The sequence below is a fragment of the Canis aureus genome, chromosome 24 (genome assembly GCF_053574225.1).
Source record: "Canis aureus isolate CA01 chromosome 24, VMU_Caureus_v.1.0, whole genome shotgun sequence".
Lineage (NCBI taxonomy): Eukaryota > Metazoa > Chordata > Mammalia > Carnivora > Canidae > Canis > Canis aureus.
The window spans coordinates 52,415,279-52,440,213 of NC_135634.1; the positions used below are offsets into that span (position 1 = coordinate 52,415,279).

The following is a 24,935-nucleotide window of genomic DNA, read 5'->3' on the forward strand; positions in this document are numbered from 1 at the left end:
GGAGTGAGCGGACGGAGGACGGAGGAGGACTCGCTGGATCAGGCTGGAGTCCAGGAAACCTCCGGAAGGGAGCCGGGCCAGCCCAGGAGGCACAGCCGTCTCCCCGCTGTCCAGCCCAGAGGGCAGAGCCGTCTCCTGCCCCAGGTGCAGCCCAGAAGTGGCCAGGGCGGGGCGCAGGGCAGGGGCGCAGGGCAGGGGAGCAGGGTGGGGGGCGCAGGGCAGGGGCGCAGGGTGGGGGGGCGCAGGGCAGGGGCAGCAGGGCAGGGGGGCGCAGGGCAGGGGTGCAAGGTGCGCAGGGCAGGTAGTGCGGGGCAGGGGCGCAGGGCAGGGGCAGCAGGGCGGGGGCGCAGGGCAGGGGTGCAACGGTGCGCAGGGCAAGGGGAGCAGGGCAGGGGAGCAGCGTGGGGGGGCGCAGGGCAGGTGGTGCAGGGCAGGGGGGGCGCGGGGAAGGCCGGCCTCGCCCCGCTCCAGCGCAGATGCTGCAGGACGCCCCCCGGGGGGGGGGGGCAGCCCGTCCCGCCTCCCCCCTCCCGGCCGCGGGCCGCCAGGTACAGCTCGCGCGGCGCGGCCACGGCGCGGGCGGCCCGGGGAGGGGAGGGGGGGCGGCCCGGGGAGGGCAGGGCCTCGCCATCGGGGGCGACGCTCGCGGACAGCTGAGCCGAGCGCGCGGCGGGAGGGGGCTGGGCGGAGGGGGCGCCGGGGGCCGCGGGGCCCAGAGACGGCGGCCCGCGCCAAGGTCACACAGCGCCGGCGCTGACTCACGGGCGGGACCGGCCGAGGCCCGGCGCTCCGGGGGCCTCCCGCCGCGGGCCGCGCGGCCTCAGTTTCCCCGCGGGGCCGGGCGGGGGCGTGGCCGGCCGGGGCGGCGGCGGCGGCGGCGGCGGGGCGCGTTACCTGTGGAAGGACACGGCGCGCTTCTCCCCCTTGCCCTGCCGGTTGGAGCAGTTCGCGGCCGCGCAGCAGATCACCATCTCGGGCCTCAGGCCGCCGCGCCGCCGCCAGGCTCCGGCCCTCGCCGCGCCGCGCCGCGAGCGGGACCGCCCCGAGGGGAGGGCGCGCGGCGACACGGCTGCGGGACGTGGGAGCCGGCCCCCGCGGCTCCCGTACGGCAAGATGGCGGCGCGCGCCCCGCCGCCCCGCCGCCCCGCCGCCCGGCAGCGGCTCGGCCGGCCCGGGCTCCCCTGCACCCGGCGGGGCGCGGCCCGCGGCTCGCGGCGTCGGGGGAGGGCGGGAGCGCCCCGGGCCGGCGGCCCCGTACGGAGGCATGGCGCGCCGGGCCGTCCGTACGGCAAGATGGCCGCGCCGACGGCCCGGGCGCGCGGCGGGTTAGCGCGCCCTCCCCGGGGCCCAGCCGCCCGCCCACGTCTGCTTCCGCCAGCCCGACGCGTCGCCGTCGGGTCCCCGGGTCGGACGCCGCGGGCCGCCGAGTTGCCGAGCGCGCGGGCCCGGCCCTCGGCGTCGCGCCCCGCCGTACGCCAAGATGGCGGACGCGCACTTCCTCCCGCACTTCCGGCCCCGCCCGCGCTCGCTGGGCCCGGATTGGCCCCGGCGGCGGCCCGTCGCGTCGCGCTGCGGAACCGTCGGAGCGACGCGGCTCTCAGTCGGCGGCCGGAGAGGGAAGATGGACGCAGGTGAGGGCCCGAGCGGGCGCGGGGAGGCGGCGGGCGGCGGCGTCCTGGCCCGGGGGCCGCGGGGGGGCGGCGCGACGCGGCGGGGGCAGCCGGGGCGCGGGGCTGCGGGGCGGGGCGCGGCCGGGGTCCGTGGGCGGCCGGCGCGGGGCTGACAGTCGGCCGTCGGCGCGGGGCCAGCGCGGCCCGCAGCGCCCGGGGCGGGGGGGGCGGGGCGGGCGGAGGAGGCCGGGGCTGCCCGACCCCGACCCCGGCCCCGGCCCCGCGGGAGGCTGGCGGCCAGGAGCGGACTCCCGACACTCAAGCGCACGCTTCCTTTTTTATTTTTATTTTATTTTTTAAGTCTAGTTCTTTAATTCGGTGCCCAGGAGATGGTGCAGGCTGCGCTCCGTGTCGCCCAGGAGCTGAGCTCACCTTGTCACGTCTCAGCTTCGCGGGCTCCCGCGGCGGAGCGCGCCGGGGAAGGGCGGCCGTGCGCATGTGCGGGGCCCGGGCCTGCTCGTCCCGCCGCCGTCGGGGGCACAGCCCGGACCCCGCGGGCGCCTCGGCCTCGGCTGGCGCTCTTTGTTCGGTGGCCTCGAGCCTCGCCACGCGGGGCCGCCGCGCCGCCCGGGTCGGGCACCTCCCCTCCCCCGCCGCCACCTGGTTTAGGTCCACCTGTCGCCCCGGACGGCTTTGTTTGCTTGGGCTTCCTCTCCTGCCAGTGGCCACGTAAAGGTACCCAGATCTCGGTTTGGAAACGAATGCAGGCACGTGTGGCCAGTATTTCAGTGACCTGTGGCATCGTGTCACATCCGCGTGTTAGGTGCCGGAGCAGCCGCGGCCCTGACTTCCAGCGGAGCATGTTAACCACATTATCTTTGGGAAGTTTGTTAAAAAAAAAAAAAAAAAGGAAAAAAAGAAACCAGGACGCCTGGGTGGCTCCGCGGTTGAGCGTCTGCCTTCATCCCAGGGCGTGACCCCAGGTCCCGGGATCGAGTCCCGCATCGGGCTCCCTGCACGCAGCCTGCTTCTCCCACTGCCTGGGCCTCTGCCTCTCTCTTTCCCTCTCTCTCTCTCTCTCTCTCTTTGTGTCTCTCAGGAATAAATAAAACTTTTTAAAAAAAATTGTTAAAAAAGAAACCATCAGAGAGTGTTTTATTGTTTGCTGGAGGTGGAGAAAGGAAGAGAACTATTTATCCACCTTTTTTTTTTGAAGTCGTCGCTGCTCGGATGCCTTAGACTGTTAACACGAGCGACCTGGTAAGGTGGCCGCACAGCTCAGGGTTGGTCGCGTTACCCTGCACGTGGCAGTCTTCAGGTTGAAGTTAGGAGTGGCCACGTGCTGAGGATATCCTAACGGGACGCTGAGGGGTATTTCAAAGTAGAAAGTATTCACATTTGAAGGTCGTCGTTGTTGCTCATGAAAATACATGTGGTATTTGGAGACTGTGGTGGAGAGCTTTCTCCGACACCATGCTGACTGATGGTACGGCCTCCTGTAGCCTCTGGACTCCCAGGTTCGTCCTTCCTTGACCAAGTCTTGTGAGGTCCGCAGTTGCTTTTGTAGGGATTCGTTCAGTAAAGTACGTTTATTATTGAATGGGAGGTTTGTATTGGGCATTGTTCTAGACCCCGGGGCTAGAGAAGTGAATAGATGAGACAGAAACCACATGGCTCCTGTGGGAGAATGATGTGGGCCGAGCTAGAGGGGGTTGGAATGGTGGCCAGGATGGCCGGGAACAGTCTCCGGGCAGATGGGGGTACGCTTGATCAAGACCCAGGAGCAGCGCAGGGGGAAGGGTGAGTGGGTCAGTGTGGCCAGGATGCGGCAGGTGGGAGTGAGACAAGTAGGAGCCGAAGGCAAAGACACAGATTTGGCCAAGTCGTGGGGCCTTGTTGGGTCACAGTGAGGACTCGGGTGTTTGTTTATCCTAAGCGAGCTGGTGAGTCTTTGGAAGGTTTTGAGTGGGGGAGAAATGTGACTGGACGTATGTCTAGTGGACTCGCTCTGGCTGCTGTGTCCAGAACACACTGCGTGTCCTGCCGAGGGCCCCGGGCAGAAGCAAGGAGACCAGCTAGGAGTCTGTTTGGGTTAGCCAAGTGGGAGGCTCTGGAAGCTTCCTCAGGGTGGGAAGAGGAAGTTGAGTTGTGGACATATTTGAGGGTTGAGACAACAGGACTGTGTAGACACTGGAAGCGATGGGGTGGGAGGGGGCATGCAGGGGTGAGGAGTGGAAGGTAGTGCTGAGGTTCATGGGCTGAACTGAGAAACTGATGGCGAAGACTTTGGGGGTCTTGCTTGGTGGGGGAGCTGTTGGACTGTACGTGTTGACTGTTGTTAGACATCTACGTGGTGATGTTCAGGGGCCTGGAGCTGAGGTCGAAGTGTATGGGAAGCCACTTTGGATGAGATGCGGAGGGTCTGAGAGGAGGAGGAAACAGAAGGGCTGCTGGCTGGCGTGGGGAGGTCCAGAAGTGGCAGGCCAACTGCAGGCTGGTGGTGTTCTTCACGGAGCCCCGGCACTGTGTCCAGGCACGCTCTGGGCTCAAGGAACCTGTGCGTGCCAGCAGTCACATAGCTGTGCTGTCCGTCCCTTGAGGACAGAGCCAGCGTCTCGAGGGCTTCACACTGTGTCTGGCATGTGCTTGGTAATCGAGGTAATGCTTACGGGTTCTGCGCCGTGAGAGCTTCAGTTTGGAGAGTCTGTTGGGTAAATGTAGTCTGTTAGCTAATAAGGTCTCAGTGGGGAGAGGGGCTGCTCACCTGCGGGGCAGCCGGGCCCAGCGTGGCGTGCTGTCCAGCGTGCCCGTGGGCGTGAGATCTCCTGGACTCTGGCATAGCTGATGTTCCGGGTGCTTTTCTTTTCCTTCTTTTTCATCCAGAACTGAACTGCCAGCATCTTCAGGGAAACTGAGATTTTAAACAGTAACTACTTGGGATGCCCTAGTGGCTCAGCAGTTAAGCGTCTGCCTTCGGCTCAGGTCGTGACCCCCCGGGTCCTGGGATCGAGTCTGGCATCAGGTTCCTTGCAGGGAGCCTGCCTCTCCCTCTGCCTGTGTCTCTGCCTCTCTCTCTGGGTCTCTTCATGAATAAATAAATACAATCTTTAAAAATAAATGGAAAGTAACTACTTAGTAAACCTGTTTTATTTGTTGTTTGTTTAGTAAATCTAGTTTTTAAATGTAAACATTTTCTAAAGAAACGATAGAATCCTTTGGTTTTATTTATAAAGCATAATCTCTTAGAAGCTATTGGTGTTCTGGGGAAATATCTCTGAAAAGTGATATTATACAGTAAGCTCTAACGGAAATGCAGTGGTGTGTGTTTTGTGCTTCTCCCTGGTGACTACAGTGTGGTTGGTACTAAGTGGAGACAAATTGGTTACCGCCATTGAGCACAATTCTCCATTTTTCTGCCAGATAAATAATATTAAAACGTTTGTTTCTGATGGAATTACTGTAGTAGTGAAGCTTTCTGCTTCCTCTTCCGGGTGTGCTCACGGACATCTTGGAGGAAAATGTAGAAAATCAAGTGTCTGGGACCCAAGTGACCAAGTGAGGGAAAGTGCCTCTGAAACAGCCTCATTCTTAAGGTGGGTGACACGTGTCAATATTGCTTGCCCTGAGTGTCATCTTAGTGGAAGTTAAAACCATTTCCTGGGAGTCTGGAGACTGGGATTCTTTTCAAGATTTGACTGCTTTTCACTCAGGAGGCATGTGAACTGTTTCATATATGATACGATACCATGTGTGGTGGTGATGAGATTATTTTGAGGCCTAATTAATTTGGGGCAGCTCTCTTTGGGAAGGATGCAGGGGCTCCTGGCCTCAAGCCTTCGTGAAGCTGGTCCATCTGAGCAGAGTTGAGAAAGCAGTGGCCTCCTGATATTGGCCAACCTGTGCGGATGTTACTGATTGTGAACTCTAGTTTTCTTGTTTGTTTTTTAAGATTTTATTTTTTCATGAGAGACACACACAGAGAGAGGCAGAGATACAGGCAGAGGGAGAGGCAGGCTCCATGCAGGGAGCCCGACGTAGGACTCGATCCCTGGACCCCGGGGTCATGGCCTGAGCCCAAAGCAGATGCTCAACCACTGAGCCCCCCAGGTACCCCTTTAGGTTTTATATATATATATATATATATATTAGAGATTTTACATATTTATTTGACAGAGCGAATGAACACACATATGTATGCACAAGCAGGGGGAGTGGCAGGCAGAGGCAGAAGGAGAAGCAGGGAGCCTGACATAGGGCTTGATCCCAGAATCCTGACCTGAGCCAAAGGCAGACACTTAACTACCTGAGCCACCCAGGTGCCCCAAACTTTTCTGTTTTAAAACTAAAGTTAGGGGGCCCCTGGGTGGCTCAGGTGGTTAAGTGTCCGCCTTCGGCTCAGGTCAGGATTCTGGTACCCAGCCCCGTGTTGCGCTCCCTTCCCCGCGGGGTGTCTGCTTCTCCTTCTTCCTCTGTTCCTCCCTTTGTTCATGCTCTCCAAAGTAAATATATAAAATCTTTTTTAAGAAAATAGAAAAGTACTAGTTTTTTGATTGAACTGTTTTCTGAAGTGGTGTTCTGTAACGATTTTCATTCTGCAGAAGCGCTAATATGTGTTTTGTGTAAATGCCGATGATAAAAGTGGCGTTTTGTAAGGGGCAAGGGAGATTTCGTTTGATCTTACAGATTATGAGGCTTGAAATAATACCAAAAAAAGGAGGAGGAGGAGGCGCTGGAAACTGTTGCTGGGACCTGGCACTAGCCTTGCGTTCCCACCTCACTGCAGAGCCAGCAGCCATGCCCCACTTTGTGGCCAGGGGACCAGGGCCGTGCATCCTACAGCGAGCAAGTGGGCTCTTTTGTCTCCACAAACAAATCTTCATAGAGATTAGAAAATTGAGCATCAGGCGTGGATGGTATTTAGAAAAACCTCTTTCTGCCTCAGAGGGTAAGGTCTGGAAGGTTCAGGAGTGTGGTGGCCTGGTCCAGGCATGGCGGCTGGTGCTGAGTGAGCAGTGCCTCCACCCGAGGGAGCCGTGAGGAGCCATGAGGGCGCCCAGGCCACGGCATTCGTTCAGGTGTCAGTGTCCTCTGCTGCAGGTGGGACAGTGCAGAGCCACCAACGGCCGGTCAAGACTGTGACGGCTGCACGGTGACGAGACGTCCTTCACTTGCTTTCCTGGTCGGAACTGCTGGAGGTCCGTGGGACTCCGTGCTCGTTTTCCAGGGTGGAAGCCTAAGGACGTTGAGCCAGCCTGTGTCAGATGGCTGGCTTCTGCCCCCGAGACCCAGTCTTGGGAGGATGCTCGTTGCTTAGATTCAGCGTTCCGAGGTAATTACCTGTTTGGGTCAGTGTCCTGTGTATGTTGCACCGGGTGGCACACCTGTCACAGAATGTGGAGGCTGGTCTTCATTCCGCACGGTGGCGCCCCCAACTTACTCGTTCTGGTGACTTCCGGGGGACCCACCCCAAAATGTGCCTACTGTCACCCAGCATGGGGCAAAGCTTTTCCTGTTTCCTCCTCACACCATCCTTGAGGGATGAGCACAGTAAGGCCTCCACTGAATGAGGGTCAGACTTTGTGCTGCCCCCAGCGGGGACTGTGTTCAACAGGCGTGATGGACACACACTCCCTGTACAGTGTCCCCTGGGACCGACGGGGACGCGGTCCCAGTCCAAGGACGCTGCAGTGCCATGGAGGGAGTGTGTCTGCAGCAATTCCAGAGGCACGTGTGACTTGCACCCAACAGAGGTGGGATTTGGGGGGGGGGGGCAGAGGCAGGAAAAGCAGCGATGCAACAGGTGAGGGGGAACATGGGCATGTGAGCACTCTTGAGGGACCCTGCAGATGATGGATGTGTACCCTCACTTTGAGGCTCCTGCTAATCTGGCAAGAGCCGGGGTCACTTCCCAGGAGTTCATTCCCTTTGAGTGCGTCTGGCGCCTTATTTGCTTTTGGCCAATGCAGTAAAGAATCTGAGGCCACACAACCCATAATTCAGTTGGCTATAGTAGGAAATTTGGTGATGAAGTGTTAACTTAATAGAACACCTCTTCTTCTTTCCCTCTGAAGTTAGCGTGGTTGCCTATAAAGTTTGCTAGTAAACCTAAGAAATACACCTGTTTTGCATTTGCCACCTCCGTGATGAAAACCTTTCAACTTCAAAGGTGCCCCACCTTTGATACCAGGTTGTGGTCCTTTGACATATGCGGCGCCCCTCCTGCAGAGCGCACCGGAGAGATGCTTGCCCACAGCACTCGGTAGCCTCCGGGTCGCAAGCCGTCTCTGCATCTTTAGTTCACGGCTGCAGCCTTTGAAGGGTCAAGGCTCCAGTAGGGCAGGATGAGAGCTAGGGTCCTGCTGTGTTATCACTCGGTATTAGACAAGTTGTTTGCGTCCTCCTTCGTGGAGAGTAAACTTTTGGGTTTGAATCTACGTGTTGGTTAAAGGCTGGAGGTCCTGACAATAGAGAAGTAACAGAAACACCGTGATGTTTGCAGCTCCTCAAGAAGATAGAACGCATTTTCACTCCAACGTAGCATTCATAATGACGTGCAGAAACATGTAATCTTTTTTTCTTTTTAAGATTTTATTTATTTATGAGAGACTCAGAGAGAGAGAGGTAGAGACAGGGGCAGAGACACAGGCAGAGGGAGAAGCAGGCTCCATGCAGGGAGCCCGACGTGGGACTCGATCCCAGGACTCCAGGACTACGCCTTGGGCTGAAGGCGGCGCTAAACCACTGAGCCCCCGGGGCTGCCCCAGAAACACGTAATCTTATGTAAGAAAGGAGGGCCAGAGAAACCCAGGCTTAATGGTTCCTAAGCGTAGACAGCTCGGTTGGCTCCGTCGAAGCACCAGCAGTCAGACACGTTGAGTGGAGCCCCTGCGAGGACCCGGCCAGTGGGGGCCCCCGGCGCCTGCCATCACGCTCGCGTCCCGGGCAGCGCGGCCTGTTCCAGAAGCACAGGACTGCCCTGACGCTGTCAGGTTTCAGATGGAAAGAAGGGAAGGCAGAGCTGAGAACTGGAGAGTGCTTGAAGCAGCAGACGGTCTCCTGTTGCCGTGTATTTCTTTGTTCAGGAGCGTTGCTTTCCCAGCCCTGTGACTGGGAATTAGCTGCGCATCCAGCTTAGCCTTTTGAGTGTCGTAAGATTGCGTGCCTCTGAGGCTGCAGTTCTGCGTCCTCAATATTAATGACAGCAGCTGACCTTGGAACCCTTGTGTCTGCCGGCTTCTATGTGAGCACCTTGTGGGAAGGTTCATGGACACGTTGCAGCTGCACTGTGAGGGTGTCCTGTTATTTTTTCCCCCCATTTTATGAGTAAGGAAATCTCTACATTGAGAGGTCAAGGGCCCCAAAGAACGTACAACCTGTGAGTGCCTGAGCTGGGATCTGAGTCTCTGCTGCCAGGCGCCAGAGCCCGCCCTGCACCCCAGCATCCCCAAGGGGTTGTGCCCGGTGCCGGAGGACACCGGGGGTGCTCGCATCGGGCACGTGAGGGGCACCTGACAGGGTGCGTGGACCTCTGTGCAGCACGGTGCTGTGAGGCTGGCCGCCGTGTGCTGCTGCCGTGCGTCTACGCGGAGTGACTGTGTCGTTTAGGATAGAGGAGGAAATCACAGGTGTCGTTTGGTTTCCTTTGTGGATCTACGCAGAGACTTCTGGAAGGAGACTCCCAGCTACCTGCGAAGCTGCAGATGGTTTTTTGTTTTGCAGATGGGTTTTTAATAATGTTTTTGTGGTCTTTGAGTTTTTAAAAATGAATGTTATTGTTATAGAACATATATAATAAGTGGGGCTATTAAAAATTAAATTCAGTTGTGGGAGAAACTATTATAACTGATTTTCCAGAGTTATTTGGGAAGTTGCAGGTGAAGGTATGAGGGACTGGGTCCCACTGAGGCTTGAGAGGCAGCAGGTGAAAGCTCTGTGTGCTTGGGCTTCCGTGAGGGGCAGCCGGAAAGTTGGGGACCCAGGACGCTCCGTGCCCCTGGCCTCACGGGTGTTGGTCTGGGCTTTGCGGAGTCTGGGGACCGTGAGCAGGGTGTTTCCTCAGCCGGCTCCCAAGGACAGAGAGGGACACGGGGCGTCTCTAGCTTAATTGAGGCAACAGAACAAAACGGTGCTTAGGTCTTGTGAGCTCCACACACAGCGACCTTCTTAGCAGGTGGGAGCTGGTGGCCGTGCTCTTCCAGGAGCATCTTGAGTGAAAACAGCTGGGAGAGGCTCAAGGACTTTGCCGAAAGGTCTGTTTGTTTCTGGGGGTTTGTGTCCCACCCAGGAGTAGTACCTGCCCCTCCACAGCTGCTTGTCATCATCGTCCCCAGCTTGTGTTTCTTGCCCTTGAAGCTCCCCCTTCCCCACGGCCTCTGGACACCTGCTCCTAGGGGACACCAACCCCACCTGTTATGTGGTGTGGCCTCGCTTGCACGCTGCGACGCAAGGATTTCTTTTGTCCTGTAGGTTTAAGTTTAAAGCGAGTACTTACATCAGGTACTTCCCTCCGTGGGGCCTCCGCGGAAAGGCCGGGCTCGGGTGGGGCGGCCGGAGGTGCTGCCCCGTGGCTTGCCCTGTCCTTGGTGGTTGTCCCGGCCCTACCAGGACACAGAATTACACGGGGCTCTTGACACAGAAGTGCTGGGAAGGATCTCCGCTGCTGTTTCATGACGTTATAAAAGTGGGATCAATGTGTGTTTGGTTTCAATAGCTACTCTGACCTACGACACTCTTCGATTTGCTGAATTTGAAGATTTCCCGGAGACCTCAGAGCCTGTGTGGATACTGGGTAGAAAATACAGCATTTTCACAGGTATTGGCCACATTGGAGCCTGCTGTGCTCTCAGGCTCAATCTACAAAAAGCATTTCGTGGTCATAATAGTTATCTGTTAACGTTTTATGACACGTGATCTATGAAGTTAAGGCTTTGTGTGTTTTCTTCTTTTAAACAATCCCTAGAAAAGGATGAGATCTTGTCCGACGTGGCGTCCAGGCTTTGGTTTACATACAGGAAAAACTTCCCAGCCATCGGTAAGTATGCCGTCTCTCACAACCCGTGATGTACACGATTTACAGGGAGGGAAACTTAGGTTTATAGGGTTGACTTGGGCGTGGGATACTTGTCGCTTCATCCTGAGCCTCACAGCGACCCTGGCGAGATACGCTGGCTGAGGTCTGGCCCCTGGTGTGGCGGAGGCAGGGTCCGATCCTCCGGATTCTCCCCAGGGCAAGGATTTTCCGATGCTAGTCGTGGTTTCTTTCTGGGACCTCAGATCAGGATGATGTTTCACAAGCGGCGTTCAGGCACGTAGAGCCGAACGGACCATGGAATCGTGTGTTACGAAGTCAGGCAGCTTCGGTTTGTGCGTCTGAACTGTGTCCTGGGTCACGGCTGTAACAGGAGGTCCAGGATGTTTGGAGGCCTTTGCTCCATGTCCATCGCCTTTCCCCGTGTTCCATGCCTGGTTGTGGGGAGAGCTGAAGGGTGAGGCTGATGTGCCACGTCTTCACATGGCAGTAACGTACGTCCCTGGACGTACGTTGTCGTGGCCCTGGAGCTGGACAGAGGAGGGGCCCCAGTCTTCGCCTTGCCTCTGCTGATGGGAGAAGCCGCCACCAGAGGTTCGGCACTGGGGGGGCTCCAGCTCCTTGGCGGCTGGTCTCTGGCCCCTCACCGGGATCTGATCTCCTGGGTTCTCAGAAGGGAGACAGATGCGGTGTAGCCGCAGTGCTCGATGTTCCGGAGCGCTGCAGTGTGGGGAGACGAGGCCGGTGCCAACACAGGCCACTAGATGATGGCATTCGGCAGGTGCGCTCCGGGGGTCGTTCATGCCACAGATTCACACACCTGCTCTGCGGCTGCTCTGCTCCGCCCTGGAGGCAGGGGTGGAGGCGCCGGGCCGGGGCCTGTGCAGGCCTGGGAGGGACCCTGCTGTCCCGCAGGTCTGCCATCGGGACTCACAGTGAGGTCGGGCCGAGGGGAGCCTTGTGTTTGGTGGAGCCCTTGAGAGCAAGGGTGCCTGCCGCAGGCGGCCGGTGCGTACAGGAGCTGGCGTGGCAGGCCCAGAGCGCTGTGCTTCCTCTGCCCGCTGCCACTCTGCCCTTGACACCTCGTCCACCCACGTGTGGGAGGGGCTGCCCTCGGCTCCAGGTGCTGCTGGCTGGGATGTCGGGTGTCCCCTGTCCCTGTGGGGCCCGGGCCGTGGGCGTGACGGGGACAGGCCCCGGGGCACCGAGCAGCCCGGGTTACGGTTCTGCCCTCCTGCGTCTGGGGCCCGCTCTCCCAGCAGCCGCCTGGTGCCCTTCCGGTGCCGGTGGGCACGGCCTCCTGACCACGCTTGGAGCTTTCCCGGTTACACCTGAGGCGTAGGGTCTTTCCATGTGTTTTCCACACATTCTCAGTCCTCTGTGACTGACTTGTTCCTGTATTTTGCCCAGTTGGAGGGGTTGGCAGGACGGGTCTGCCCAGTACGTGTGCCCCCAGCGTGAGCAGGACCTATAGGGCCTGTCCCCTGAGGTGGAGCGGAGCCCTGACCCGCTAGGCCATCTGACGGCGGGGCCTCTCCTTTGTCCCCCGCTACAGGGGGAACCGGCCCCACCTCGGACACGGGCTGGGGCTGCATGCTCCGGTGCGGACAGATGATCTTCGCCCAGGCCCTGGTGTGCCGCCACTTAGGCCGCGGTGAGTTTCGGCCCCGGGGTGCCAGCTCTCTCGGAGCCAACAGGGCTGTGGGCTTAGCTTAACCAAAGCAGGTCCCCACCGCAACACAGACCCCGATTCTGGGTTTTCTTGAGCGGTGACCCACTAGTTTTCGTTGGTTTAAAAAAGTGAGTTTAGGGCAGCCCGAGTGGCTCAGCGGTTTAGCGCTGCCTTTAGCCCAGGGCGTGATCCCGGGGTCCTGGGATCGAGTCCCACGTCACGCTCCCTGCATGGAGTCTGCTTCTCCCTCTGCCTGTGTCTCTGCCTCTCTCTCTCTCTCTCTCTCTCTCATGGATAAATAAAATATTTTTAATAAAATAAAAATAAAAAAGTGAGTTTAAGGAGTTCTGGTGAACGTTTGTCTTTTAGAAATCGTGTCACTGAAACCTTTTTTTTCTTTCTGTATGGACTTGTTTTTGATGGTTTGGAATCCTGGAGAATTTAGCTTTTAACTTTAGGTTCCAAAAGAGGGTATTGTCACCTGTGGCTTGAGTGTTTTATAAACGTAAAGCTTCTTTCTCCTGTTTGGGTAAAACAACTTCTGTGTCTCTCCGACAGATTGGAGGTGGACACAGCGGAAGAGGCAGCCGGATAGCTACTTCAACGTCCTCAACGCGTTTATCGACAGAAAGGACAGTTACTACTCCATTCACCAGATAGGTGGGAGGCTGCAGAGTGTGCCCACGTCTCCCGCCTAGACCAGGCCGAGTGGTGGGGTCCCCTGACAGCTTCTCTGCTGTCAGGTGTCGAGGCGAGAGGGTGTGGGTGCCCCGGCCCGTAGCCACCAGGGGCTGCTGCTGGGGCCAGGCCGGCCTTGCCCTGGGGTGGGGCTGTTTGCGCGCCTCTTTGTGGAGCGTCACGCTCTCACTTACAGAAGGAAGTCAAGCTATAGCTTTGACTCATTTAGTTTCCTCCAGGCTGTTCCGTATTGGAGGGCTGGCATCCTGACTTGTCGTGTGGGACGGCCTGGGGTGGCCTCCGTCCTCCCTGGAGGAGCTCCTGCGGGGGGCGGGGGTGGGTGCACCTGTCCAGGCTTCCTGTGGAGTGTTTCCGCTGCCGCGTGAGGCCAGGACTGGCCTCTTCCGGCGGGCGGGGGCGGGCGGCTGGGGCGCACGCCTAATCCCGTGTATTTCCCGCAGCGCAAATGGGAGTTGGCGAGGGCAAGTCCATCGGCCAGTGGTACGGGCCCAACACCGTCGCCCAGGTGCTCAAGTATGTGTCAAGCCCTGTCCCTGCAGGTTCCTCGGGGGTAGCGGGAGCATGAACTCTCCTGAATCCTCATTTTTGAAGGAAACGAGGGTTGTTTTTCCCTTCCCTGGCGGTCCTCCTGGGAGTCCTCAGGTGGCGCGCCAGGTGGTCTCCCGTGGGGAACGTTCCTGGCAGATGAGCGTCTTCATCCCGATGGCACTCGCTGGGTGGGGTTTCCGTGTGTCCATCAGACGGACGCATGCACTCAGGTGCTCTCTGGTGGTCAGGGAGGCTGAAGCTGGCCTGGAGCAACAGTGCAGGGTGGGTGCCGTGGGCCCTGCCCCTGTGCTGACCCCACCCTCACCACCTCGGACCGTGTCCACAGCTCCGCATCCTGACCCGTGCATCTGCCGCCCGCCCCCTGCTCCCCGCGCTCCTCACGTGGCATCTGAACTGGCCCTTCCCCTCCCTCGTCCCCCAGCCCTCTCGCCCTCGTTGCAGCAAAGGGCCTTGTCCTCCAGCTGGCTGCTCTTGTCAGGTTCTTCAGGTTCCTCCGGGGCGCTCCCTTCGCTCGCACACCCAGCTCCTAGCTGATCCCCAAGCCTGCCCACTGTCTCTCTGTCCCCTTACCCAGCCTCCACGTTCACTCAGCCCCTGCCGCACGCCCCTAAGAGCCCTGGGTCCAGCCCTGCATGGCTCGGAAGCAGAGTCCCTGCGTGGCCTGTGTGTGCTCAGCGGGGGTGGTTTGCACGTGTGCTCTGTTGCGTGGTCCACATGCTGTGGAAGTCTGCGCGTGTAGCTCTGTGTGTGCCTGCACCCAGGGGTGTCTGTGTGGTCTACGGGTGGGCTCCCTTTGCCCCCACTGCTGCCCTGGAGCAGCTCCTTCCAGGCTGGTGTCCACGTGGTCTCATCCAAGGGCCAGGTGTGGGCCCTCTGTTTACTCAGGTTCAGCAGGTGTCCTCACAGAACCCTGGGCTGTACAGCCGCCCTCTTGGGTCCCCGTTGATGGTTGATGGCTCCATTCTGGCCCCTCCACCTGCCCGTGAGCACTGCAGGGCTGGTGTGGGCCTTTGGCCACTTCTGTCTTGTGTCTGCACAGTATTCGCTGTTGTTTGCACAGGCACAACTCCCAGGGTCACACGCCAGTGCTGACTTGTGCCCAGACCCCAGACTGAGGTCCAGATACTTGCTCAGCAGCAGCCCTTGGATTTCCATGGGGCACATCAGCCTAACAGCCAAAACCCACAGCTGACCCTCCTCCCCGTCCCCGGCCTCTTCATTCTACAGGGAAGGCAGTGCTGTCTTTCCAGGACCATAGGCCAAAAACTGGGATTGTGATTGTGCTAGGTTCTTTTTCTCAACATCCCATCCAGACATGTCTAGGCTGCACCTAGCCTTCGTGGCCTCCCTGCCCTCACCCTTTCCAAGCTCCTTCCGCCTCCTCGTTGGTCTTTTCTCTTTGACGTTCTCGAGTCTCTTTTAAAATACCAGTAAAGGGGATCCCTGGGTGGCGCAGTGGTTTAGCGCCTGCCTTTGGCCCAGGGCGCGATCCTGGAGACCCGGGATCGAATCCCACATCGGGCTCCCGGGCATGGAGCCTGCTTCTCCCTCTGCCTGTGTCTCTGTCTCTCTCTCTCTCTGTGTGACTATCATAAATAAATAAAAATTTAAAAAAAAAAAAAAAAAAAAAAAAAAAAAAAAAAATAAAATACCAGTAAAGTGTTGGGGCGCCTGGGTGGCTCAGTGAAGCATCTGGCTATTGATTCGGACTCAGGTCCTGACCTCAGGGTCATGGGATCAAGCCCCCCACCCCCAACTCTGTCGGCTCCGTGCTCCATGCTCAGTGAGCAGTCTGCCCGAGAGTCTCCCTTCTCTCTCCCTTTCCCTCTGCCTTTCCCTAGTATTCACATGTTCTCTCTAAAGTAAATTAATGAATGTTTTTTAAAGATTATTTATTTGAGGGAGAGCGAGTGTAGCGTGCACAAGCCGGGGGTGAGGGAGGGGGAGGGGAAGGGGCAGAAGGAGAGAGAGGAGCAGGCTCCCCACTGGTGTGGGGCTCCATCCCGGACCCTGAGACCTGAGCCGAAGTCAGACTCTCAACCCACTGAGCCACCCAGGTGCCCCTAAATCAATAAATCTTATAAAATTAGAATACCGGTAGGTGTGATCTTCATAAAACATAAGTCGGCCTTGTGCCCCTTCTCTGCTGAGGACGTCCATAGTTGACTGCAGGTGTAGTGGGCGTGCCCTGCCTCCCCCACTTGCCCTGTGCTTGCTCCCAGCACACCCACCCCGGGCCTCTGCACCTGCTCCCCGGCATCTCGGGGTCAGCCTTCGCATCAAGGCCTCCCTGCCCTGCCTCGGTCTTGCCCTCGGCTACTGCTCTGTTCTCCGTGGTGCTCACTGCCCACACAGTTCCTTCTTTTCACCCTCCTCTTGTCTGGAACGGCAGCACCAGGGAGCCTGCGTTGTCTCTGGCATGTCAGTGGGTTTCAGCCCTGTATGTGGCCCGCGGGGCAGCGGCCAGTGGAGTTTCTCACCTGCTCCCCTGGCCTCCACTGTGGCCTTCCCACCAGGAGGGGCTTCGTGTGGTCGCCCTTGCCCTGGTCAGTCCATCTCTTCTGGGGTGAGGTGGAGCTGGGCCTGCCTGAGTTGCTGAAACCTGCGGGGTCTGGGACAGGGTTTGTGTTTCATTTCCTGTCTCCTCATGCAGCTACATCAGGAAACGATGCCCCGCAGCAGGGCTCTGTCCCCAGGCAGCAGCTGGGGTGAGGGAAGGCGCCCTGGGCCAGGTGGGGGGAAGCAGGCTGCAGCCTCAGCTTCACTCCCGTCCGCTGGGACTTTCATCTCTGCTGTGCTTACCTCGCGGAGGTGAAAGGTCTGAACTGTGAAGGCTTACTGCTGTGTCCTCCCCTTCTGTTAGGAAACTGGCTGTCTTCGACACCTGGAGCGCCCTGGCGGTCCACATAGCCATGGACAACACGGTGGTGATGGAGGACATTAGTAAGTAGACGGGGTGCGGAGCTCGGGCAGCGGCTCCTGGGCCATGGGGCGGGGCCCAGACACAGGCCTAGGGGAAGGGCCTGGACCCTGCAGAGCTGCGTTACTTAGTACCCCAGCTGTGTCCTCATGGCAGACACCTGGTTGAGGCCTTGATGGGCATCGCTGCTCCACAGGGAGAGGCAAGGACAGCTGGCAGCCGCACCGTCTGCAGCCCAGGCCTAAGGAAAGGGGAGCAGGGCTCTGGGGACCTCAAGGAGTCCGGGCATGCCAGACTTTAGTCCAAGAGGAACGTGATGGCTCCGTTTGGCACGTGGCCTCTCGCGAGACAGTGTGGAGCTTGGAGTCTACGTCCTGTTACACAACCAAGCAGACAAAACTCTAACGTCTTCGTTTTTACTTAGGAACACGTTTCCCCAAAGACGTTGCTTTGAATTTTACCCAAGACGGAGCCCTTTGAGCGTGCTTACCTGTGGACTGGCTGGTCGGGTGGAGGCCGGCCTCGCGCCGTGACTGCTGGCGTGTGCATGTGCGCCCCACAGAGGACGGGTGGACGGGCTCCCGGCGCACAGCCTCACTCTGCCCTGCCAGCCCTCCCCGCCCACTGACCCTGTGCCCCTGAGAGCTGACAAACTAGGGGTCTGAACTCAAGGAAGGATGTTTTTCCCTTCTCACATTTTATTTCTTGAAATTTTTGTGAAACGTTGGAAACTGGAAATGTATAGAGAATAGAGAAAACCACGGAAGCCGCGCCTACTGATGGTGAGACCCCGGTCTTCCCAGTGTTGGCTTTGTGGTTCAGAGCAGCCCTTGCTCGGTAGCCGAGCATCCTCCGTGGTGGGACGTTGCAGCCCTTTGCTGTCGGGCTGCTTGTTCCCAGTAGGCGGCGTTTCTCTTACCTCTCGTGTTGGGGAAACCACTTAACCTCCGGGCCGACCCGGTCACCCGCCAGCCAGGCCTCCCCAGTACGGTGCCAGGAAGGGGTGAGGGACGGGCTAATTTCCAGAACCTGCGTTCTGGGCAGAGGGGAGGTGCAGGTTCGGGCCTGGAGGAGTCAGCTGGGACCCGGACCTGGCTCCTGGCTCTCAGGGTCTCAGGTCATCGAGCAGGAGACGAGGCGCAGAGCCAGGGCTGTCTGAGGGGCATGTGGGTCTGTTCTGGTTGGGGTGCGGGTCTGGTCTCCCAGCTGTGGGCAGGGGCCCTAGAGTCCTCCCCTCCTGAGTCACAAGTGGTGCGTCCTCGTTTTGGGTTCGATTTGGGAAGACCCTGGGACCTGGGGTCCTGGGCACAGTTCAGTGAGGCAAGGGGATGCTGAATGGCCATGCTAATTGCTTTTGGCTTCAGGAGCCCCCGGGGGTAGGTGTTACCGAGGGCCCCAGCAAAGGCAGGCTCGCAGGAGGCTGCCTGAGGTCTCCGGTGTGGGAGCGAGAGCTCTGATTCAGCAAAGCGGATGCTGGGTAACCCATCCTGGCCAAGCCAGGACCGTCCTGGCGTCCAGGGTGCTCAGGAGCCCCCGGAGCCCCTCCCAGAGAAAGTGCTGGCTTTTCGCCTCCCCTGTCCGTTCCAAGGGGACGGCACAGGGCAGGGGGAGCCTTGCTGGTTGAGATGTGCCCGCCCTCCTTGGGGGGCCACGCAGGACCGCAAAGCAGCCTTCGCCAGCGCCTACCCTGGATGGGTTTAGACTTCGGTGAGGGCAGCAGACCCAGGGGATGCTCGGACTCTGGGGAGGAGTTACAGGTTGGAGATGACGTGCTGCGGGCGCACAGGCACGCGGAGACCACGTGTGGGGCCAAGAGCCTGGCGGCGGAAGTAGAGCAGAGGTGACTGGTGGGGCTCCCAGGGGACGCGGGCCGGGAGCGCAGAGGAGCAGGAGCGGGCGTTTTCACAGCTGAACAGCTCCCAGGCTCTTAACCAGGCGTTTTTCGAGGGCGTGTGTTCTGGAGATGCGTCCCCACTGCAGAGGCAGACGCTTTCGCCAGTGTCCGGGGGATGGCGACAGCCATAGCCGCCTTTGAAGCCAGGCGGTCCCGCGGGCCTGGCTGTCTGCACGTGCTGGCGGGCGGGGTCGGCATCTTGAGGCGGCGGCTGGTGGGCTCGGGGTGTTGGGAGAGGAGCGAGACCCCGGTGGGTGACTGGTACACGGGAGATCCCGCCGTTTGCAGTGTTGGGGGCCACACACCCGCCTTCCTGCTGCGCCCCCCAGGGTCTCCCTGGCAGGCCATGGGCGAGGGGCCGGGGTTGTGTGTGGTCCCCACACCTGTGCGGCCGCCTCTGATCCGGAAAACCCATCCCAGGTTATTTTCCTGCTTTTGCATAGCCCGGCCATTCTGCGGAACCTGGGCCGGCTTGCTGCAGGGCCGCACAACCGACGCATTCGCTGCGTCAGGATTAGATCCGAGTAAACATTTTGCCTGAGAACGATACTCGGTGGCTGTCCTCAGCACCACGGCACAAGGCCGCCGCCCTCTGGTCGCATCCTCAGGTCACTCGTGTGGGCCGTGCCTCCGCCTCCCTGTGATGACTGGGGTGCCGAGGGGGACGTGGCGTGGAGTTTTGCCTGCATGGTGCTTCTGTAAGCATCTTCGCGTCCAGCTCACCGGCTGGTAGGGTGGCTGGCTCACCGTGTCCTTTGCCGCGGGCCCGGGGCCAGCGGGTTCCCTGAGGAGCCCTGGTTCTGCTGAGCTCCCCGCGGTCTCCGCTCCCTGTGCCCGCGGCCTGGGCACATGCTGTTTGGGGGCCCCTGGAGCGTCCCCGTCCCCACCACCAGCCCCGGGTACCACCCCGAGGGATTACAGGTGTGCTTCGAAGGAAGGAGTCGTCCTCCGCGCTCACGAGGGGGAGGGCTGGTCCCCGATGGTGTCTGCGCCAGTGTCGCCCGCCGCCTGCGTGGTGGCTCCGTGGCGTGCTCCTTGTTGCTGCCCGGGACACGGCGGTGTTTGTTGCACTTGAGACATTATTTCATGGTAACAGTTTTGACCTGAACGTGCACAGAAAACGTTTGGCTCTTTTTTCTCTCCGGGGGCGGCGGGATTAACCTTAGACTTCTTTCCTAGGTTCGTGTTGTGTTAATAAGCACTTGACTTTTTTACCTGTTTCCGAGACTAATTATGCGTGTGTTCCTCTGGGGTGAGCTTCCGTCGGGCTCTGTTCAGCCCTTGAAAGCACTTCTCTGTTTTTCAGGAAGGTTGTGCAGGGGCAGCCTTCCGTGTGCGGGGGCCGCCGCGCTTCCTGCGGATTCCAGCCGCCACTGTAACGGGTTCCCTGCTGGGGCCGAGGTCACCAACAGGCCGGCCCCGTGGAGACCCCTGGTGCTGCTCATCCCCCTGCGCCTGGGGCTCACGGACATCAATGAGGCCTACGTGGAGACCCTGAAGGTGCGTCTTCCCTGCCCGCGGGGGGGACTGCAACACTGCTGCTCGATGCGGCGCCTCCGGGGCTCCACCCGGGCAGCCCCGACAGCGGTGGGGATCCCTGCCCGCCCCTCCTCCGCACCCCCCCTCCCCCCCAGGCCCACTGCGTGTGCGCCGCTTTCCTGGTCACAACTGCACGTTACTTCCGGACTCGGCTCTCTGGGGCCTGTCTTCCCACTCCCCTCCCCCGTCCCTGCACCAGGCCCCGGGGCTGGCCGGGAGGGGACGTGCGCCCCCCGGCGTGCTGAGCCGGCCGCCCTGCCCTGTGTCCTGCAGCGCTGCTTCATGATGCCCCAGTCCCTGGGAGTGATCGGAGGGAAGCCCAACAGTGCCCACTACTTCATCGGCTATGTTGGTGAGCGGTGGTTCCGCGGGCGCACCCCAGCCGCCAGGGGCGGAGCAGCAGGGACTCGTCTGCAGGGCAGCCCAGCCGTCCCTAGGGTGTTGGCTTGACTCGTGGTGGCCAGTCCGGCAGCAGCTCCCGGGAGGGCGGTGTCCCCAGCTGGCCGCTGCTGGCCTCCATGCGCCCCTCCTCCCACTTCTGCCTGCCGTCCAGCCCTGGGGTTTCCACGCGCAGGGCTGAAGGGACCCCGGTGTGCTGCCGCCTGCTGACTTCCCCCCACCTGCCCCAGGTGAAGAGCTCATCTACCTGGATCCCCACACGACGCAGCCGGCGGTGGAGTTTACCGACAGCTGCTTCATCCCCGACGAGAGCTTCCACTGCCAGCACCCGCCCAGCAGGATGAGCATCGGGGAGCTCGACCCGTCCATTGCCGTGGTGCGTCCCCCCGTCCGTCCTGCCCTCCCCTCTGACCACGTGACTTGTGGGCAGGTGTCCTGAGCACTCGGGGCTCAGTTCTGTTCACAACGGAAGGGAAGGGCCTCCGATCTTAGGGTTTTGCTTTCAGTGTCTTAGTTACGCCCACGCTCGTGGCCTTCCCCCTTGGTAGGGTTGGGGTGTGAGCCCCTTTAACAGCCGCAGCCTCCCACCCCCTGCTCTCTGCCGTCTCTTGGGGGTCTTTGGTTTGACTTTTAAGTTGTTAGACCTAACGTATCCGAGAGATGATTCCCAGAATGAGCTTCCCGGCTCCGATCACAAGGCAGGAATTTGGGACGGTTTATGCAAACCTGTGTGCTCTCAAAATGCACTTGATGGGGAAGGAGGCCAGAAACAGCTGGAAGTAAAGGTGTCCCCAGGGAGAGACGAACTGAGTCACAGACAAGGCAGATTTGAAGCTGGCGTCTCTGGACGTGCGGCCTGTGGGTCCGTGGCCCCGGGGGGCAGGCCTGAGGGCGCGGGGCTGGAGCTTGCAGGGTGGCGTTCCTGTCCGGCTGGCTCCAGGCAGCAAGCACGTCCCCATAGCTGACTGCGGCGGGGGCTCAGGTGATGCAGCAGCCTGGGCCGGTAGTGCCGTCGGCAGTGGGCAGAGTGACCCCCGACCCCGCCTGGTGGGAAGAGGGCTGCAGGTGCACTCGTCTTCCCGTGGAGCGCTGCCCGGGTCCCCCCGCCAAGCCCGGGCCGGGCCGGGTGGCCTTCGGGGCGGGAGGGCGCCCGTCTGAGCAGCTCCTGCCCCGGGCTCCTGTTCCCGCGATTGTATTGTAGCCCTGGCAGCGCCCAGAGTCCTAGTGACGCGTCCCGGGCTCGGGGCTTTGTGTGTAGCGGCTCTGAGTGCCACCCCCACCCACAGTCCTCGTTGGGACCCCGGGCTCCCCGGGTCTAGGTGCTGCTGGGTGGGAGGCCCTCTTGGTGAGTTGTGCCGCGCACTGTGGGTCCAGGTGGCCTGGTGAGTCAGGGCGGAGGGTCCTCGGTGGCCAGTCCCCTGGCCTCTTCAGGCCCCCTCGGGCTCCACGCTGCACCTGCTGCGGCCTGTTTGGGCGCGTGCCACACGCCGCCGTCACCTCTGTTCCAGGGGTTCTTCTGTAAGACCGAGGGCGACTTCGATGACTGGTGCCAGCAAGTCAGACAGGTGGGTGGTGGGTCCCGCGCGTGGTGGGGGCTGGGGGAAGGCCATCTCGGGGTGTCCCGTCGGGGGTCGCGCCTGCCTGGGCACCTGGCACACAGCCCGCAGTGTCGCTTGTGGCACAGACCTTGCTGTGGGCCTTCGGAGACGGCTTCGGGTGTCAGCGTTGTAGAGCTTGCCCCCTGCGGCTGCTGGTTTGCGGGGGCTGCACCCCGCGCTGCGCCTGACGGCTGTGTCTGCTGACAGCTGTCGCTCCTCGGAGGCGCCCTGCCCATGTTCGAGCTGGTGGAGCAGCAGCCTTCCCACCTGGCCTGCCCCGACGTCCTGAACCTGTCCCTAGGTGAGTCGGAGCCTGCGGGGCCACGGCCGTTGCGGCGGTCTGCGGGCCGTGCGCTGTCCTGTCCTGTGTCGCTGCTTCCCCCAGGTCTTGTTCCTGTTACTTTTGACCTTTAGGAGTTGTATGAGGCCACGATGTGACCACTTGGTGTGTGTGTGTGGGACCGGCTGCTGCCTGATAGCCTGGCCCTTGCCCGGGAGGGCAGCAGCACGATCCGTGCCTGTCCTCAGCCTCACGTGAGCACGATAGCCTGGCCCCCGGGCGTGGAGCGGGCGCGCACCTCACGCGGCCCCGGGTCTGGGCGAGCCAGGGCGAGCGAGGCTCTCCGCGACGGCGCAGTGTCTCTGCGAGGTCCGGCTTGGGAGCCAGCCCTGGAGTGTGGGCCACAGGTGGGCTCCGTGTCCTGCTGCCCACTGGCTCTAGGCCCAGGGCCGCCTCCCTGCCCAGGCCCTCAGTTTCCCTGAAGTGAATCCACTTGTGGCACACAGACAACCGGGACTCGGCAGGAAGGCCGTGAGCACATCCAGTTCATGCAGCCGTCCAGCTCTGACACGGACGGGGCCTGTGTCCCTGCCCCTCTGAGAAGATCATGGAGGATGGTGACTGAGCCCGCCGTCCACGGCCCAGAAGGGAGCCAGGGTGCCGCACTGGAGACTCGGGACACACGTCCCACCAGTCCCCAGACGGTACCGGGGGTGCCCACCGCCTCTCGGGACGGGAAGCCCTGCCCTCCCAGCCCCGCCCCTTCTCTCGGGCTCTGGCAAGAAGCGTGTTCTCTTTTCAGACCAGCCCCAGGGACGCCCCCTCCTGCCCTCCCCTCGCCAGCCGAAGCGCCCGCCTGCTGGGACCCGCAGCCCCGGGGGCCGAGGCCTCCGCTCGGCAGCTCTGGGTCCTCTTGCCTCCTGCCGCACTGAGGGCGAGCGGGCCAGATGCAGGGTGTGGTGGGCGCTGCACACACCCCGGACACCCCACGCCGGGCATCTGATGACGTGTCGTCTCGTTTCTTCTAGATTCTTCTGACGTAGAGCGACTGGAAAGATTTTTTGATTCAGAAGATGAAGACTTTGAAATCTTGTCTCTTTGAAAACCCTGCAGTTGGGGGACGGTGTCCCCTGGCCCTCCCTGGGGGCCATCGAGAGCCCGGCCCTGCCTCGGGGCGCTTGGCGCCGCTGCATTTCATCCATCCAGCCTGCCCGTCCGCTGAACGCCCGTGCCCCGTGCCGCCTCCGCCCTGGGACGGAGGACTGCCCTGTTCCGGGGGCCCTGCCGCCAGCCCCGGGACTGCGCAGGCCCAGAGGGCCCGGCCGGGGCGCCGCCGAGGAGCCGCCGCAGGACGCCCCGTGCAGCCAGGCCGGGAGCTGCTGAGAGCGGAGCCTTCACACCCGCGAGCGCTCGCCCTGCCACACTGCCAGCCCCGCATTAGCGCGCCGCCTCTGCCCTGCTTCCTCCTGGGCGCTCGGTTCTGGGTTTGCTTTGGAATTAAAGTCCTGTTTGAAGTTACAAGGACATGAATTTCTGTCGGGCGTGTCCCAAGTCAGTCTCCGAAGACCTGCAGGGCGGAGGGGCGCCCGCGGACTCGGCCGGCCCCCCGGCCCCCCCGCCTGGCATGCTCCTCGGGGGCTACCTCAGTGGGGGATCGGGTTGGAAGAAGGCTTCTCCTCGCCCCGGGGAGCGAAGTAGCAAGGTGGTGGGGCGTGGTGGGATTCAGGGAGGTCCCCGTGCGAGGGACTCACCAGGATGGGGACGTGTCTGCTCTCCCAGAGCCGCAGGTAAAGCCTGAGTGGGGTGCGCCTTTCCACACCTCCTGTGCCGGTCCCAGCATTCCAGACGCCCCCGTGCCGCCGTCCTTGCTGCACCTGCTGCCCCGGGCCAGGACGGGGGCGGTGGGATGGGGACACGCTGCCCTCCAGGGCCTCCCTCCAGGCCCAGGCTCGAGGGTAGAGCCCACAGCCCCACGGTTCCTCACGAACCAGGGAGGTTTCCGGACCTTCCTGAGCACGGACGTCAGCTCCCGTGCCCTCAGCCTGCGGCCAGGCCCAGACTGCACCCCTCCCGCTTGGGTTTGCCGTCCGTCCTGAAGACTGGCCTGCGTCCCACCCGGAAGCACAGCAGGGGCTTGGGGGGCGCCTGCACCACAGCCGCCTCCGCGTCCTCCTGGGCAGGTGGGCGCACTGCCCTGTGCCTGCACGTCCTGCCGGCCCACGGAGGGGACTTCCTCCTATTTCCCGCCTGTGTCCTCGGTGGCGACCGTGGGGTAGAGCCGGGCAGCAGGGAAGGCGGCCACGTTGCTCCGACTGAGCGGTGCAGCCGGGGGGCGGCCGGGGCTGATGCTGCAGCCCACGCTGTTGTATGTGGGGGACGCGGGCCTCGGCCCGACCCACGGGGAGCCATTCTGAGGCGGCTTACGGAGAATGTTCACCTCCCCAGTGTAGTTGGCAGTTCTTAACAGCAAATAACAGTTTCCGTAGAAAACACTTTGTTGTCTGTGTGTTGATTTTCCTTGAGTTGTAGGTGGACGTGGTAAGAACAGGGGGGGCGTCGCCTGGGCTCGCAATGCGCCAGGAAGATTCCACGGACGGAGGGACGGAGAGAGGGGCCACCTCCCCAGACACACAGTCCCCAAAGGGGAAAACTCCAGGGAACTTGCTTTTAGGAGAGCACAGAGCGGCCCCTCGGGAGGGTTGGGAGGCCCCTTGCTGCCTTGGCCGGCCGCCCTGCCCCGAGGCCCT

General features: G+C 61.1%; 2 protein-coding genes across 5 annotated transcripts in view; one reads left to right on the top strand and one right to left on the bottom strand.

Annotated features, from left to right (window-relative positions):
• The window catches only part of THAP4 (THAP domain containing 4), a 39,276-nt gene extending 38,224 nt beyond the window's left edge, over positions 1-1,052 (bottom strand). Inside the window, exon 1 of the mRNA XM_077869601.1 lies at positions 895-1,052. Coding sequence (XP_077725727.1) covers positions 895-971 — 77 coding nt within the window. The 5' untranslated portion in view covers positions 972-1,052. The remainder of the gene's footprint in view (positions 1-894) is intronic.
• ATG4B (autophagy related 4B cysteine peptidase) lies at positions 1-24,680 on the top strand. Of its 4 annotated transcripts, XM_077869604.1 has the most exons (14): positions 1,498-1,631; positions 10,321-10,422; positions 10,570-10,641; positions 12,194-12,292; positions 12,869-12,970; positions 13,450-13,522; positions 16,422-16,501; positions 19,679-19,872; positions 20,185-20,263; positions 20,541-20,686; positions 21,819-21,875; positions 22,116-22,209; positions 22,695-22,892; positions 23,217-24,680. In XM_077869604.1, exons 1-13 carry the CDS (start codon positions 1,622-1,624, stop codon positions 22,721-22,723), a joined length of 1,137 nt encoding a protein of 378 aa, XP_077725730.1. In that variant the 5' UTR covers positions 1,498-1,621; the 3' UTR covers positions 22,724-22,892; positions 23,217-24,680. The 4 variants fall into 4 exon arrangements, with proteins under 4 accessions (XP_077725731.1, XP_077725730.1, XP_077725729.1 ...); XM_077869605.1 differs by lacking the exons at positions 1,498-1,631; positions 22,695-22,892 and adding an exon at positions 1-144; XM_077869603.1 differs by lacking the exon at positions 22,695-22,892.
• Positions 24,681-24,935: the final 255 nt, after the last annotated feature.